The sequence below is a fragment of the Gopherus evgoodei genome, unplaced genomic scaffold (genome assembly GCF_007399415.2).
Source record: "Gopherus evgoodei ecotype Sinaloan lineage unplaced genomic scaffold, rGopEvg1_v1.p scaffold_33_arrow_ctg1, whole genome shotgun sequence".
NCBI classification, from domain to species: Eukaryota; Metazoa; Chordata; order Testudines; family Testudinidae; genus Gopherus; species Gopherus evgoodei.
Genome location: NW_022060005.1, coordinates 3,243,301 through 3,260,147, shown reverse-complemented (window position 1 = coordinate 3,260,147; position 16,847 = coordinate 3,243,301). Strand labels below are relative to the sequence as shown.

Sequence of the window (16,847 nt, the reverse complement as noted above, 5' to 3'; positions counted from 1 at the left end):
GGGGCAGAGCTCCCGGTGTGTATTTGTTTCATAAACTTGCTCAGTTGATTGCTGCTGCAGAACGAGTTTCTTCCCACACCAGGGGCTTCTTGCATCCCTCCATTCCCCACCCCCAACTCCTGGGGGGCCCACCCCATTCCCCTCTATGGCAGAGATTCCCTGCTATTCCCCCACCCGCGACGTCATGCCAGAGACTTTGTGTGTCCTAATTCCCCCTCCCCCCATTGGCATGTGAGTGCCCCCCCTTCCAACATACCCTATGCCAAGGGCTCTGTGTGTCCCCATTCCCTGCCCCCCCATGGGTCTGCTTACTCCCTATGCAAGAGTTCTGTGTAGCCCCCATTCCTCCATGCCCATGTGTCCCATTCCTCTCCCATGCCAGGAGTTGTGTGCATCCCCATTTCTCGCTCCCCCCCATGCCAGGGTTCCCCATTCCCTACTCCAGCCTTGGCTCTGCATGTCCCTGGGGATGAACTGAGAATCTGTCTGTTCCTTTATGAACCACTGTGTTTGTGTCAGGCTGCAAACTTGGGCTTCATTCTGCCTTCTCTGTGGCCTGTTTGCCCCCATCCACGCTGGGCTGAAAATCCCAAAGGCAAGTGGCAAAAGAAAACCAGAGAGTGAGGGAGGGTAAGGCTCTTTAATACCCAGAACTGATCTAGAAGAAAATATTACTGCACCCACCTTGTCTCTAATATCCTGAGACTGACACGACTACAACAACACTGCTTGGATCTTAAGTACCCAGTCACTGGAAATCTATTCACCTTGGACAAAAGACTGGTCCTCAAAGGCGATGCGTAGGTGGGACATGTAGGGTCAAGTGCCCCTCTCCCCCCACCTCCCAGATTTCTGCTTGGCCTGCCAAGGAGTAGCAGAGGGGCTCCCTTCTCCTGATGCACCTGTATACCTGATGCCTGTCCCTGGCCTGGGTGGGACCAGCCGTTTCTTACACTGGCGGCTGCTCTGTGCAGTGCATTAGGTGCCTGAAGAGCCTGCCTGGGGAGGTGGCCCACCCCACCGCCTCTGCTCCCTGCCTGGCTGAGTGAGCCAGAAACATGAGGGGGGGGGGGGGCTTTGGCTCGCTCGGCCCCTGTTCCCAACAGCCAGGTGGGGTGCAGGAGGGTGGCCTGCCACCTCCCCAGCCAGGGTCTCTCTCAGACAGTGCAGTGACACAGTGCGGCCAGAGTGAAAAGCAGCTCCTTCCCACTCCTCGCCTGGGCCCAGCTGTCAGGGAGAGCAGCCAAATGTGTGGGGGGAGGCACAGTGGGAGAAGAACAGAGCCCCCCCCCGCCCCTTAGGTAACTCTGGTGGGATAGAGAGAGCATGACAACCCCAGGCGGGGCACAGGGCAGGGGGTCACTGGACAGAAGAGACATATGGGGCGGTCACATGTCCTCCCCTTTAGATTGTGCCCCTGCCCCCACCCCTAGTATCAGGAGGCACGAGTTGTCTATGCTGGTCCCTGCCTACAAGAATTGGTCTAGTGGGTGTGGGGAGGTGTCAACTGAGCAATGAAATCAGCTGGCAGTGATCTGTGCTTGTGTCTGGAAGCGGGCAATGGGATCACGTGACAGAAGGGGCTGAAGGTTTTAAAAGGGCAAAGTTGTGGTAACCATGTTGGTCCCAGGATATCATTTATTGGACTAATAGGAGTTAGTCCAATTAAAGATATTACCTCACCTGCCCTGTCTCTTTAAAAGGGTAGAAGCTGTCTGTTTGGGGGGAATTTTTCTCCAGTCCATGAGGGAGAGACCATTCACCATGCAACAGCCTGCATGAATCAGATTATTAGGGTTGGAAGGGACCTCAGGAGATCATCTAGTCCAACCACCTCCTCAAAGCAGAACCAATCCCCAAATGGCCCCCTAGAGGATTGAACTCACAACCCTGGGTTTAGCAGGCCAATGCTCAAACTACTGATCTCTCTCTCCCCCTTGCCTGTGTCTTTCCTGAGTCCCAGTGGCCTCAGGGACTCTGGATCTCCAAAAGGAATTGGACCCCAGCCCAAAGAATGTCCTGGAGTGAGGAAACTGAGGCAGGGCCTGGCACATAATACATATTGTATTGTATGATCTGTACTTTCCTGTGCTTTACACAATTAAGTATGAACGAGCATAAAGGTGTTAGTCTGTGCAAAGTGGGTGCGTGTGTTGACAGCTTTGCAACTAGGGTGTGCCTGTGAGAGAGTTAAACTGTAAAGCAGAAGCATCACATCTTCTGGGTGGAGTTCTGGGACAGGGTGTGTTGAAGAAAGTGGGGTATCTTGGAGGGTCTGCGGTGGTCCTGGGGCCTAGGGCAGGTGGACTGAGGGTGACAAGATGTCCCAATTTTATAGGGACAGTCCCGATTTTTGGGTCTTTTTCTTATATAGGCTCCTGTTACCCTCCACCTCCTGTCCCAGTTTTTCACACTTGCTGTCTGGTCACCCTGGGTGAATTGAGGAGCCCCATATCCAAGAAGGAATGGCATACTCAGAATCAGTGCCCAAGAAATATGCTAGAGAAGCCAATGGAGGAAGCAAAGTTGCTGTCCACTGAGGTTGTAGACACTCAACACATTCAAGGGATCCAGAGCTTGGATCCCCTTCAAAACAGTCCTCCTAGGTGGCCAGTCGAGAGTGCTCCCTGCTTCCCAGGAAGTGTGACAGCCTCTCATTGCCCCTTATCCTGGCCATTATTTCCTCTTCTTTTTGTCTGGGAGATAAATCATTCAGGGCGTCAACATGTAAAGTTAGTGTGAAATAACACCCTTGCAGGCTTTGCTGGGGAGAGGGTCAGAGGTGAAATAGGGGTATTATTTTGATGCGAGGTGTTAATGGCTACCATTCATCTAAATACAATTGCAAAGATGTGAGAAGCAATGGCTGGGCTGAACAGATGGCAGGGTCTCCATTTCCCCCCTTCTGATTTTCCAATTGCCCCTAAAATCAATAAAGTTCTGACCATTGATACCTAGAACATTCCCTGAAATTTTGGAATTGATCATATGCTGTATTCAAAAGTTATTGTCTGACATCCAAACAGAGAACAGCCATCAAGGTCTGTCAAAAACAGAAGTCCCCCAAAAACTTGGAAGCAAAAGGGGCAAATTATTCAAACACAGCCTTTGAATTAGCACTCAAAATTCAATACTTAATCAGGGCACTTTCATGTGCAAATGATTGTGGTTGTGCACACAGATGCCATTTGCACACTCAGGATGGGAGAGAAATGCACAGAAAATAATTGCGGGTGCAAATTCAAGGGATCATCCTGGTGCGAAAGCTTGACAGAGTTTAGAACGTTGGTGTCAAAGATCCATAGGGTCTGGTCTATGTCCCAGCCTGTTACCAGTCCCTTGGGAGTGACCCTGTTAGTGGGCTGGGCCCCAAGGACCAGCACAGCTCCATGGGGGCAGGGCCATGGCCTCCAAGACTCCCAGACTGGGCCTTCAGGCACCAGCAATCCCTGTCTCTCTCTGGGGCTCCCTGCAGTGAATTCAGCCCAGCCAAACTCCGGGAGTAGGCGTGAACAGTGACCCTTCAGGATGCAATGCTCAGTGAATATTGGCAGCGACACAGGCAGCCTTTGCAAAGCAAGGTATGAATTAATTAATCCCCTGGCTACAGAAACTGGAAGTCCTTAGGTTAGCAGAGACTAGGCAGAGTTTAAGCCATAGCCCATCCCAGCTAAGCCAGTGCCATCAGCCAGCCAAGCTGTGATGGATTCCATCTCCGGCCCCTCCTCATTTCTTTGTCCACCCAGGTGAGAGCTGCTGCTCCAAAAAGCAGCCTTTCCGTCAACCTAGTTACTGCCTCTCGGAAAGGTGGGGTCACTACACCCCGTCTGTTGTTGTACCGAGGGGCTGTACTAGAAACACGGCAGCGGCACAGCTACAGCTCTGCAATTGTGATGCTGTCTTGTTTCTAGTGCAGACAAAAGGTAGCCCGTATTCCAGCCACCTGACACCTTTTCTTCTCCAGCTGAGTTCATACACATCGGCTTCAACCAGTTCTTTGATGATCCAGTCATTCCGCCCAGCCAGCGAGGTCTCTCTCTCTCTCTCACACATTCACACACACACACACCCCTCATGTCTCCTGTGCTGATTTATAGAGGGAAACTGAGGCACGTCTAGGCTTCCTACAAATATTACAGAACATTTCCACTTTGTCACAGTCGGTCAGCAGGAGGAGCACTTTGGAGGGAATCAGGGTGTGGAATGGACTAAGCCCCCTCTGAGACCTCACCCATTGCCCTTCTCACCCCTACAGGCTGCCGAATAATGTCCATATTTCACTCCAGGTCATTCCACCCTCCCAGTGGATGGGGAAGGGAAATGGCTGCAGAGAAGCTGGTGCAGGTAGGAGATTTTCTGTGAGCTGCTTGTGGAATTGGTCTAGGTGTTTGGGAGGAAGAGGGGCAGGAAATGGAGAAAAAGAAGAGACCAGAAATGTAATCCCTGCAGTGGGCTTTCTTTAAAGTGAGGCATGCCCTTGCAGACTTTGGAGATGTACAGCCAGCCCAAAGCACAGAGCAGCTGGGAGTCACTCTGGGTTGGAAGTTGAGAGGTGGGCTTGACTGTCACAAGGTTTAGACAATAATACATTTGTGGGTGATTTTATTTACCTTCTGCGTTTTGGCTCTGTTTCCGGAAAGCCACCCACACAGGGTTTGTGTGTGTGTGAATGTACACCTGCCTTCACAGAGTGTGTGTGTGTGCGTGTGTGTGTGTATGCTGGCTCACATAGAGTATGCGTGCACGTGTGTACACCTGTCCACAAAGAGAGTGTGCTGATTCATTCCCAGGAATTTTGAGATCACAAGGAAATGTTTAAATATCCCAGCTAAATAACTTCTTGTACATCAGAGGATCCATGCAGGAGAAAAACCCTACAACTGCCCCGACTGTGAGAAAAGCTTCAGTCAGAGCTCAGCCCTTATTGTCATCAGACAATCCATATGGGACAGAGAGCCTATAAATGCCCCAACTGCGGGAAAACCTTCACGCTGAGATCAGACCTGTTTTCACATCATACAATCCACACAGGAGAGAGACCCTATAACTGTCTCGAGTGTGGGAAAGATTTTGCTGGTTTCTCAGCCCTTATTTTACATCGGCGAATCCACACGAGGGAGAGACTCTATAAATGCCCTGACTGTGGGAAAGGCTTCAGTCAGAGCTCAGCAGTTTCTACACATTGAAGAACCCATATGGGGAAACCCCCTATAAATGCCCTGACTGTGGGAAAGGCTTCAGTCAGAGCTCAGCAGTTTCTACACATTGAAGAACCCATATGGGGAAACCCCCTATAAATGTCCTGACTGTGGAAAAAGCTTCAGTCAAAAGTTAAGCCTTGTTTCACACCAGAGAGTCCACACAGGGGAGAGACCCTATAAATGCCTTGAGTGTGGGAAAAGCTTCACTCTGAGATCAACCCTTGTTTCACACCAGAGAACTCACATGGGGTAGAGACCTTATAAATGCCAAGTGTGTGGGAAAAGCTACAAGCAAAGATCAAATCTTATTGTACATCAGAGGACCCACACGGGAGAAAGACCATATAAATGCCCCGACTGTGGCAAAAGCTTCAAGCAGAGCGCAGAAGTTATTTCACATCAGAGAATCCACACAGGAGAGACACCCTATAAATGCCTCAACTGCACGAAAAGCTTCAGTAACAGCTCAGGCCTCATTGTACATCAGAGAACCCACAATGGAGAGAGACCCTATAACTGCTCTGAGTGTGGGAAAACCTTCGTTCAGAACTCAAACCTTTCTGTACATCAGAGGATCCACACGGGAAAGAAGCCCTATGACTGCCCTGAATGCAGGAAGAGCTTCAGCCAGAGCTCAGTCCTTAAAAGGCATCAGAAAATCCACACGAGAGGCACCCTATAAATGTCCTGACAGTGGGAAAAGCTACAAGGCGAAGGTCTCTCTGATGTCCCACCAGAAACGGCACACAGGATAGAAGGTGTCGGGAGCTCTCCCTGCAGGGCAACGGGTCCTGAAGCAAAGTGTAAATGTGCTTCCTTTGATGATAGTCTGGGTAGGGACAGCAGGTGGGTGGATGGTTGGGATTTCTATCGGGGGTAGTTGGTGGGGCCCAGAGGAGGAGGAAATGCTGGGCACTGGGGAGATGAGATCAATGGGGAGACGTTTCTGTGGGTTCCACACACACTTTCCAGCATAGGAGAGAGGTAAAAATACTCCATTGTAGTTTGTGTCTGAGTCATCTCTGCAGCTTCTAAGGCCCCTTGTGGGGAGCAGCAAGGGGCCCTGTGGGTCCCTAATATATGAAGTATTTCCATGGATGTTTAGAGAAGAGAAAGGAGCAGTTAGGTGCAACATGAAAGGTGGGTGACGGTGCCTTACTAAGAGGTCAGTCTGTTTTTCATGATTCTGCTCCTCCTGGGATAAGTGCCTCCTGTGTTTTACACAACTGTGAGAGCCAAGGAGAAATCCTGGAGGATGGGTGGGAGTGGGAGTTGGAGGGACCTTATGAATGATATGGATGTTTGGAGAGAGAGCCTCTGCCCAGTATCCCAACTGTTCAAGGAACCAGGGCTTGGGATGCATTGTGCTCCTCCTTGGAGACTAGAGCATAGTTCTGCATAATGAATGTTTTACAAGCAAGGAAATATGTTTGTGTTTGTTAGGAGTTGACAGTATGAGGGGTGGATGTTGTACCATTCATGGGTTGAGCTGTACTTCAATGGGTGTTTGGGGGGCTGTTTTTTTTTCAGGTGTGTGTGGGGGTATCTTAGGGTGGATGTTTAGGAGGGTATGCTGGGGTCAGATGGGTAGCGGACAGATTAATAACTGCATGTGCACCTAAGTTCCCTCTCAGGTGCACGATTGCCCCACAGGGGCCTGGACTGAAGGCACCTCTCCTCCAGCCCCGGGCTGCTGCAGTGAGATAGGGCTGGGGGGAGTTCTCCTTCCCCGATGCAGCCTTGTGGCAGCCTGCACCGCAAACTTCTCATCCCTGGCCCCACCCCAGAGCCCGCACCCCCAGCTGGAGCCCTCACCACCTACACCCCAACCCCCGGCCCCAGCCCTGAGGCCCCTCCCACAGCCTTGCACTCCTCATCCCCAGCCCCACCCCTGAACCCTCACCCCCAGTGGAAGCCCTCACCCCCTCACCCCAACCCTCTGCCCCAGCCCTGAGCCCCCTCTTGCACTCCTCGGTCCCACCCCTGTCACTCATCACCCCCATATTGGTGCACATAACAAAATTCATGAACATGGATGTAAAAATATAGAGGGAAAATTGACGTGCCCCCCTACAGCCGTTCCTTGTGCATGGTTCCTGTCAAAATAGAACACTGTCTTTGCCTTAAGTTCTCTTGTATGACACCCACAGATCAACGCTAAAGTACCCTGCAAAATTATATAGCGTTCTGCAGTAAGAGTCCTACTGCCAGATGCCTTCGAGTGCTTTGCAATCTCTGTGCATTTTGAAAAGTCTCTGAAGTCTGATTTGGCTGTTTATCTCATGAAATCTCAACTTCAGGGAAAGCTGAGTGCATGAATGGCAAGTGGATAAACCAGTAAATATACTCTGACTTTATATGCGGCGCTAGCAGAGGCCTGGACTCATCCATGAATGGACCCCACCTGATCTGGTATTAGGCTTTAGTCAGCTGCTTGCGGTAGGTGCCTCTGACCTGGGACCATTTTGCCCTGCCCTGTCATACTGCTGGTGACCTGGTGAGAGAACAATACACATTTTTATAGCATATGATCCAGCACTTAGACTAGCCACTTTGTTTCAGACCCAAGTCCTCAGTCCTGTTTCTATGACCTCTTTCCAAACTCATGCAAGCCTGTCCAACATTCACTCCCGCCTTTCAGCTGACACTGGTGATGCTGGGGTCTGATTGGCTAAGTCTTTACCCATCCACCCCCTTCTGGAGGCAGATCAGTCTCCTGGGGTTCATCCTCAGGTCATTTCATCAGCTCCCCTTTGCACTGGCTTGACAGTGGGACCAGATCTAGCAGTGTCCTCTCATCTTCCTTTGCTCTAACAGTGTCTTGAAGATGTCTGCATCCTGGTGACTCTTCTCCAGGGGGAAGGGAACCATTAGGGGACGTTTGGAGAGTACGAGATGGGTCACTGCCCATCCCGAAGTGTCTAGCCTGCAGCAGTCTGGGTGTGCTGGATGTGGACCCTAAAATAGTCAGGGGGCGGCAGAGACTCAACCAGTCAAACCCCAACAAAGGGCACCTCAAAATGGAAGTGCCAGTTGCTGCCGTGTTCCTAGACGTGGCAGACCAAGCGAGCCTCTTCCTAGAGGAATTGCTGGGAACAGAGGTAATGCCCATGACTGAGGGAACAGATGAGCAAATTACTCAGGAACTAGAATCAGAACCCCACCCCTAAGGGAAGCACAGTTAACTTCCGCAGTAACACTCAGCCCTATGCATGGGATTTTGCTGAAAAGAGCTGGGCTTTGGGGAGGTGTCTGTAACATACTCTGTCTGCACACCCCGTTTTGAGACCGAGCGCCTATGGATAGACAGTGAACTACCGGTGTGCTTTAATGTGGCCAAACCATGAATCTGATGATAAGCCTACGGCAATGTTAACCCATTGCTATATTGAGACGATCTCAGTTTGTTCACTGGATTGGTTCTTTCTTAATTATTTTAATGAAGTTAGAGTAGGCTCAGTGATACAGTTTTTAGTCTGAAGATCTGCTTGATCATCCTTTGTCATGAAACCCATGAAGAGCACACAGAGCATGGTGGTGCCAGCTCTTCCTGGTGCGGGGACTGATGTGGGCCAGACAGAAAATTGGGGGGCTGCACCCCACCCCTCACCACAAGGCCTCACCCCATTCCATGGCCTCACCCCCTGTTCATCCTCAGGTAAGTGCATGCCCTACCTCCTCCTCGCCCCCTCCCTGTGGCCCCACCCACTGGCCAGGTTGGATTCCGGAAGCCAGAGCCAGGCAGTGAGGGACAGCTGCTGCTCTGGCTGGTGCCCTGGTGCAGGTGGCCATGAAGCTCTCATCTCCTCCTGCTGGTTTCTGGGGTCTGCAGCTGCTCCTAAGCTCCTCACCACCCTTCAACTGCTCACAGCTGGTAACAGCCATGTTGTCCAGGCTGGGGTTTGTATACCCCATGTCATGCACCCCCCCCCAAAATGGTTCCCTGGGAGCCTTCCCTGAGGTCGGAGGGTGTGATGGAGCAGGGAGTATTAACCTGGTAATGTTGCATGGGAGCTTTATTAGCTTACTGTCTTCTGCTAACACGGGGCATGCCTCCGTTTCCCTGGGGTACTACACCAGTAGTAGATGGTGATGGGAAATAAGGGTGTGACTTCACTGAGGGATGACACTTGATGGCCAGCACGTAATTGATGGTGGCTGCCCTTCGTAATCTGAGCCCGGAGGGTGGGTGGGTGTTGGGGCCAGGTGATACCTTCTGCCCTGGAAACTGGACAAAGGCTGGAGGAGGAGCTGGGGATGTGGCTGGGGGAGGCAGTGGGAAGGGGTTTCAGTTTGGAGCTGGCTGGGGAGACAGGGGGAGGCCCAGAACCTGGGTCTGGGCTCCCCTCCCCACCAAGAGGGGCCTGACTGAGGGATCCTGTTTTCTGTACCTATAAGCTCTGTTTTAGACTGTGTTGCTGTCGTCTAATAAATCTTGTTTTACTGGCTGGCTGAGAGTCACGGTTAATTGCAAGAAGTGGGGGGTGCAGGGCCCTGACTCCCCGACACTCCGTGACAGGGTGTTAGCTCTCTAACACTATCAGTCTATCAGCCACTCAGGCCCTCTCCTCTGGGTGAGGCCAGCCCGGTCTTTGCCTTGCAGCTTAACAAGCGGTGCACCCCTGACCCTGAGTCCCTTTGAATCATTCCCTGTGATAGCCAGCCCCTAACACTGGCTACTCGCAGAAATCCCAGATCCTCAGCCCCCAAAGGAGCCGTATACCCTAGTTTAATTTTAAACCACTCAGCTTGTGAATGCTTGTAATGAAAAAAGTAGGTTTATTTTAAAAGAAGGAAGACTTACCTAGAAACAAGAGCGAGCAATAGAAATAAATGGTTACAATACACAACAAAATCATAAACCATGAACCTGGGTCAACATTTATTACTTGTTACCTCTCCTAGCTAATAATGAAGTAGGTTTTCTGCCAAAAGTACAGGCTGTTGCAGAGCTGGCTGGCTTCACAGGTACCCGGAACTAAAACTTTGATAAAAACACCCTCATGCCAAAAGCTGTTTCCTCACTGAATGAATCTGGAGTGCCTTTCCTCACTCTGTTTCATACTGGACCAGTCTTTGTTCAGAGGCAGGGTGATTCCATCTGTTGTGATATTCCTTTTTTACAGGGCCACGCAGAGGATTCAGGGGTCCTGGGGCAAAGCAATTTTGGGGGCCCCTCCATAAAAAAAACTGCAGTACTATACAATACTATATTCTTGTGGAGGCCCCTCTGGGGCCCGGCACAAATTGCCCCACTTGCTCCCTCCAGCCCCGGGCAGCCCTGGGAAAAATAAACTTTCTGCATCTCGGCACAAACCCAGTTTTGAGAAAACTTCTTTACAAGGTATCACTAGTTCTCAGAATCAGCTAGTGCTAAAAGGCACTAAAGCTCATTAAAAGGGCTGGACAAATATTTTCCATCAAAACTTTTTCTGGATCGAAAACTAGGGGTTTTTAAAAAGCAGAAAAAAATCACGGACAATGTCTGCTTTCCTTCAAAATTTGTTGTGTTTTTTTTTAATTGAAATGCTGAAATTAGTCTGCCAAAACCTGAACATGGTTTGGGGTTTCAGAAGTGTGCGGCCAAATATTTGCTGCTTGTTCTGTTTGTTTAAAGAAACAATAAAAAAATTCTGCTTAAAAAAAATCAAAAACTTTTGAACCATCTCAGCTTGTGACCAAACGCCTGAGCCCATCCAGTCAGAGACTTTTCCACGTTTCTCATACTCTGCTGGCTTCCTTGACTCATATCTATCTCCATAACTTTGGGTTCAATTAGGTTAGAACATAAGAACAGCCATACTGGGTCAAACCAAAGGTCCATCCAGCCCAGTATCCTGTCTACCGACAATGGCCAATGTCAAGTGCCCTAGAGGGAGTAAACCTAACAGGTAAAGATCAAGTAATCTCTCTCCTGCCATCCATCTCCACCCTCTGACAGAGGCTAGGGACACCATTCCTTACCCATCCTGGCTAATAGCCATTAATGGACTTAACCTCCATGAATGTATCTGTTTCCTAGAGACTGGCTCCATGGGGTCCCTCACAAACTGGAGACGGTTACTGTGGGTTTGCTTTTAGTGCTTATGTACATACTCCATGAACTGAGCATTTGAGCTTGTTCCAGAATCTGGGCTGAGCCTATGTTGTGAAAACTGAAATGCTCAAAATAGCACATGCATGTGAATGGACACAGGGTGCTAAAATTAAATTAACCCAGGCGTTCTCAAACTGGGGGTCAGGACCCCTCACGGGGTCACGAGGTCATTACTGGGGGTTGTGAGCTGTCAGCCTCCACCTCAAACCCCTTTGCCTTCAGCATTTATAATAGTGTTAAATATATTAAAAGGTGTTTTTAATTTATGAGGGGGGGGGTCACACTCAGAGGTTTGCTATGTAAAAGGGGTCACCAGGACAAAAGTTTGAGAACCACTGAATTAACCCCTCTGGAGCCTCAGGGAATGCAGGGGGGGGGTTCTCTCTTGGTAGGGTTGGGAAGGAGGTAGGTGATGTAGGATATTGCTCTTCTCATGTGATCCCTCCCCCAGTTGCTAATTTTAAATGAAGTTACCCTCCCTTGACATGAATCTTCCTATGGCACTTTAATTAAATATAGACTATAATTTGGCATTTGAGACGTGAAAGGGATGGTAGCCCTAATGGAAAAGCTAACAGCTTGGCTCTTCTGCAAGCCTCAAACTGATGAATGAGCTTTAGGGAGGGAAGGCTGTGCCTCCCAAACAGCCTGGCCCTGCCTCCTATCTGACCCCCTCCCACTTCCTGTCCCCTGACTACCCCCCCCTCAGAATCTCCGACCCATCCTGCTCCTTGTCCCCAAGACCCCACCCAACCACCATCCCGGGATCCAACCCCTGCTCCCTGACTGCCTCGACTCCTATCCACCCCACCGCTGAGTCCTGACAGACCCCCGGAACACCCACAATCCAACCCCCCCCATTCCCTGTCCCCTGACCACCCCAACCTCTGCCTCCTCCCTGCATCCTGACTGTCCCTGGGACTTCCTGCCCCTTAGCCAACACCCCCCCCGGCCCTGGCCCCTTACTCCCGGCTCCCCCCTCACCTGGAGCATCCCTGGACAGCTGCGTGGCTCCGGCGGGGCCCCTGAGCTCCTCCCCACTCAGAGCCGGGTGGTAAGGGGGCGTGGCTGTGAGTTCCATGCCGAGCGGAGGGAGCTGAGCTCAGCCTGGAGCTCGCAGCCCCGACCCCTCACCACGCAGCTCTGAGCGGGGAGGGCTCAGGCCTCACCGGAGCCACGCTGCAGCTGTCCAGGGACGCTCCTGGTTGCGCTGAGGCTCCAGGAGAGGGGCGGAGACGGGGTCAGATCGGGTCGGGCTGGGGCTAGGGCTGGGGAGGGAGCCTCAGCCATTCTTGTGGGGGCCCCTGCGGAGCCCGGGGCAAATTGTCCCACTTGCCCCCCGTACCCCCAGGTGGCCCTGCTTTTTTTTATCTCCAAGTGTTTTAGGCAGTTTATAGTTGTCTCTGATGGCTTTCCATGGAATGTCTTGGGATGGAACAAGGATTACATCACTGACTAACTAGGGTGAAGTGTCAACACCCCTCTGCTTGAATTGCCCATCACCAAGACGTATTATTCCATGGTGACTAACTTTTATTCCAAGTCCATGAAGCATACTTTCAATCTCAATATATTACTCCTTAAATATTACCCGTACATACATCTCACAATGATTATGAATCTTCAAAAGTTATGCGCATTCTGTAGATACCTTACATGCTACTCTTATGGATCAACATTCTGCAAGATGAGTTTGTCAGGTCTGAGGTCAAAATTTTGGCAAAGGACAGGAGATCCTTTGCCAAGGAGCTTCTGTGCCACAAAGTCTTTTCTTTTCTGTTACTGAATATGCCCACTCTCAAGGGAACAGTTCGTTGCTCAGACAGAGTACAGTATCTTCCACTCCATTAACTACCTGGGATTATGTCAGTCTGCAAAATGAACTATTTTGAGAAGCTGGGACTGGTTTTTCAACTTCTCAAAAGCCCTTTTGCAGGCCAGTGAATCTTCCTGGGCGCTACTGGCCTTAATTAGGTTAATGAGCGGAACTGCTACCATAGAAAACCCTGGTACAAATCAGCAGTAGTAAAGTGCATGTCCCCAAAACTTTCAGACCTGTTTCTTTGTGGCTGGGATAGGGCATGCTTTGAGAGCCTGGATTTTGTCCACTAGGAGGCAGCCTTGGACAGGTGTAGGCCTGTTCAGTATTGCCTGAATCTTTGGTTCCCTTTGCTCAGTCTCTTTCCCAAGAAGGCTAGTTCCATGGTTTGAAATTAACATCATTTCAGTGTAAGTCTTAGCTCTTACAATTTCCAGTACTCTCCTCCGTGGGTCCTGATGTTCAAAGGCAGTGCTGCCCCAAATCAGTATATCATCAATGTACACTCTGACATCCGCCAGAGCTTCCAGCATTTGGCTTCCTGGACAGTGAAAGACTGAACCTCTACAGAAAGGCAGCTTAGTCTTCAGAAGCAGTATCTGCTAATCCGTGGCTAATCGGTGTGTTGAAAGTGTAGAACTTGGAGCACTCTCGAAGACAGAGGTCCCCAAAGTGTGGGGGCATGGCCCCCTAGGGAGGCATGCAGGAGCATCCAGGGGAGCACAGTGGGGCCTGGGCCCTCCCCCATGGAAGTGTGGGGAGGGAGTTACACCCAGCCCTTCCCTGCTCCCAGCTGTGTCCTTGGCTCCTGGCCCTATCACCAGCCTTGGTGCGGCTCCACTCTGGGCCCTGTGCCAGCCCCCAGCCTCGGCGACTGGCCGTGGCTCAGTTCTTGATCAGTGGCCGTGGCTAGGTCTGAGGCTGGGAGTGGAACCACACCTGGCTATAGATCTGGCTGCTGACCCCCAACACAGTCTGACTACGACTCTGGTCCTGGCCCCAGACCCACTTCCAGACTCAGCTCAGGGGTAAGGGAGTGGCACGACCTTCAAAAGTTTGAGGACCATTGGTCTAAGACAGGGGTCTCACACATGTGGCCTCCAGGGCTCCTGTGTCCCCCCCGTGCCCCTCTGCCTACCCATGGCATTGCCCCATGGCGTTGCGAGCCCTGCGCCGCTGTATGAAGCAGCTAGCAGCACAACCCTTCAGTTGGGGGGGGGGAAGGAGGCAGAGGGCTCCTGCATTGCCTCCTTCCAGGCACCCCCCCACCTAGCAGAGCAGCAAGAGCAGCGCACACACAGAACCCTGAGCCCTCCCTCTCCCCCAGGGGCTGCAGGGACAGGGTTCCAGCTGCTTTCTGGTATGGAGCAGTGCGGGGGCCAGGGCAGGCAGGCAGGGAGGGAGCCTGCCCTGGCCCCGGTGCGCGCCGCTGCTGCCCCAGAGCTGCTCTAGGTAAGCGGCGCTGGGCTGGAGCCTGCACGCTGCACCCCAACTCCCTGCCCTCAGCCTCCTAGCATATACCTCCTGCACCCCAACCCCCTGTCCTGAGTCCCACGCCCCAACCCCCTGCCACATCCCACACACCTCCTGCACCCCAACTCTCTGCCCTGATCTCCCTGCCACATCCCATCTCCCTGTCCTGAGCCCCCTGTCACATCCCACACCCCAACTCCCTGCCCTGAGCCCCCTGCCGCATCCCACGCCCAAACCCCCTGCCACATCCCACACACCTCCTGCACCCCAACCCCCTGCCCTGAGCTCCCTACCACATCCCACACCCCAACTCCCTGCCCTGAGCCCCCTGTCACATCCCACACCCCAACCCCCTGTCCTGAGCTCCCTGCCACATCCCACATCCCAACCCTGTCCTGAGCCCCCTGCCACATCACACACAGCCCTGCACCCTAACCCCCTTCCCTGAGCCCCCACATCCTACACCCCAACTCCCTGCCCTGAGCCCCCTGCCACATCCTACACCCCAACCCCCTGCCCTGAGCCCCACCACACCCCTCACCCTCTTGCATCCTACCCACCAATGCCCTGCCCTGAGTCCCCTGCCGCACCCTGTACACCACCTGCACCTCAACTCCCTGCCCTGAGCCCCCACCACACCCTGCACCCTTTCTGCACACCCTGGAGGCAGCGTTGAGGTGGGGACTTCAAGGAAGGGATTGGATTGGGGTAGGGAAGAGGTGGGGCAGAGGTGGGGCTTAATGGAAGAGGTGGAGTGGGGATGGGGCCAGAGGCAGCAATGGGGAGTGTCACTGATGTGGCCCTTGGTTCAGTGCACTAGTCCTCATGTGGTCTTTGTGGTCATTTGAGTTTGAGACTCCTGGTCTAAGAGGATCTGCCACTACTTTGCCAATGCATCTAATTTGGTGAGGAGTTTGGCTCCTGCCCTCTGAGATAGGAGTTCACTCCTTGTGGCCAAGTGCACTTTTTCTGTTTTGTTCAGCACCATACACAGCCACAATCTCCATCCTTTTTTTCTCTAGTTTCTAAGGAGGGAACCCAATCTGCCGGCTCTTCTCTTCTCCAAATCATACCATTTATTGTCATGTTTCACAGCTCTTCTTCTACCCTCTTTCCTAAGAGGTGTGAAACGTCACATAGTATGTACCATAGGTTCTGCATCTTCTTCTAACCGCCTAATGGCTGTTACTGGGAGGCACCTGTTTCTTGGGAACACCTCTTCATTGCTGCTCTTAATACTTTCGTATCTGGTTCTGCCTATCTTCCTGTCTCTCTGAGGTTTATGCGTCCTCTTCATGAGACCAAACTCCTGATGCATGTGCAGACCCAAGGCTGGACTGGCCTCTGTACCACCACAAACTCCTGCTTTATCGTTTTCCATTTGTACTGAAGTGTCAGCGGTCACTCTCACAACACTGGCATTGTTCCTCCATCATAGTTTTCACAGACGCTTATGACTCTTCCACTTTTCCTTGCTCCTTACATCTCTATTTCAGTTTGTGTTATTACATTATTTGCGACCGAGTGTCTATCTTGCGTCTTGCCAATCTTTCGAGTTTTCACCCTCCTCTATTTGCTTTAGAACAGCAGTTCCTCTTCACCTGAGGAATCCCTTTCTGCACTTAATACATGAACGTTCCTGCTTTCTCTGCACATTTTAGTATAATTGTTGGGTTTATTACAGTTTCTACAAATCTGCCCAAATGCTGCTATTTTCTATGATCAGACTGGTTGCCACATCACTGACATTGTTTCCTGCTTTCCATTTTTCTGTTGTTGTTTCCCTGGCCAGTTTAATTTCTGGGAACTTTTCTCTTGTTGGTTTAGCTATAGTAACCAAAGCAATATGCTCTGTGCTTCTCTCTAGCTCTTTTGTTTGCCTTGGTTTGTTCTGCTGCCTGGCCTGTACATAGGGCCCTTTGTTTTCAGTTTTTATTTAATTTAATTTTTCCCAAGATTTTAGCAGTGTTTATTACCACAACAAAAACAGGTGAAAATCAGTGCAAAAAACTATTATTAATTTTTCTAGGTAAATATCGGGGTTTATTTTGGTGGACGGAAAGACTGGGGAGAAAAGCATTCAGTAGGTTAATGCTTTGAATTCCATTAATCAGTGTGGTTTGCTGCAGCACTAAAACAGAACTCAAAACACAAGGCCACCTCTGTATTTAAGAAAAGCATATCTCTAATCCCCAAAGAAGGCTTTTCATTTGAATAAACAGTTTATTGTTGTAGACTTAGAACTATTGGCCTATAA

General features: G+C 51.1%; 1 protein-coding gene across 1 annotated transcript; it reads left to right on the top strand.

Annotated features, from left to right (window-relative positions):
* The first annotated feature begins 4,943 nt into the window (after positions 1-4,943).
* Positions 4,944-5,883, top strand: LOC115641117 (zinc finger protein 154-like). Its single transcript, XM_030544215.1, has 2 exons — positions 4,944-5,157; positions 5,474-5,883. The coding sequence occupies exons 1-2, from the start codon at positions 4,944-4,946 to the stop codon at positions 5,881-5,883; spliced, it is 624 nt and encodes a 207-aa protein (XP_030400075.1).
* Positions 5,884-16,847: the final 10,964 nt, after the last annotated feature.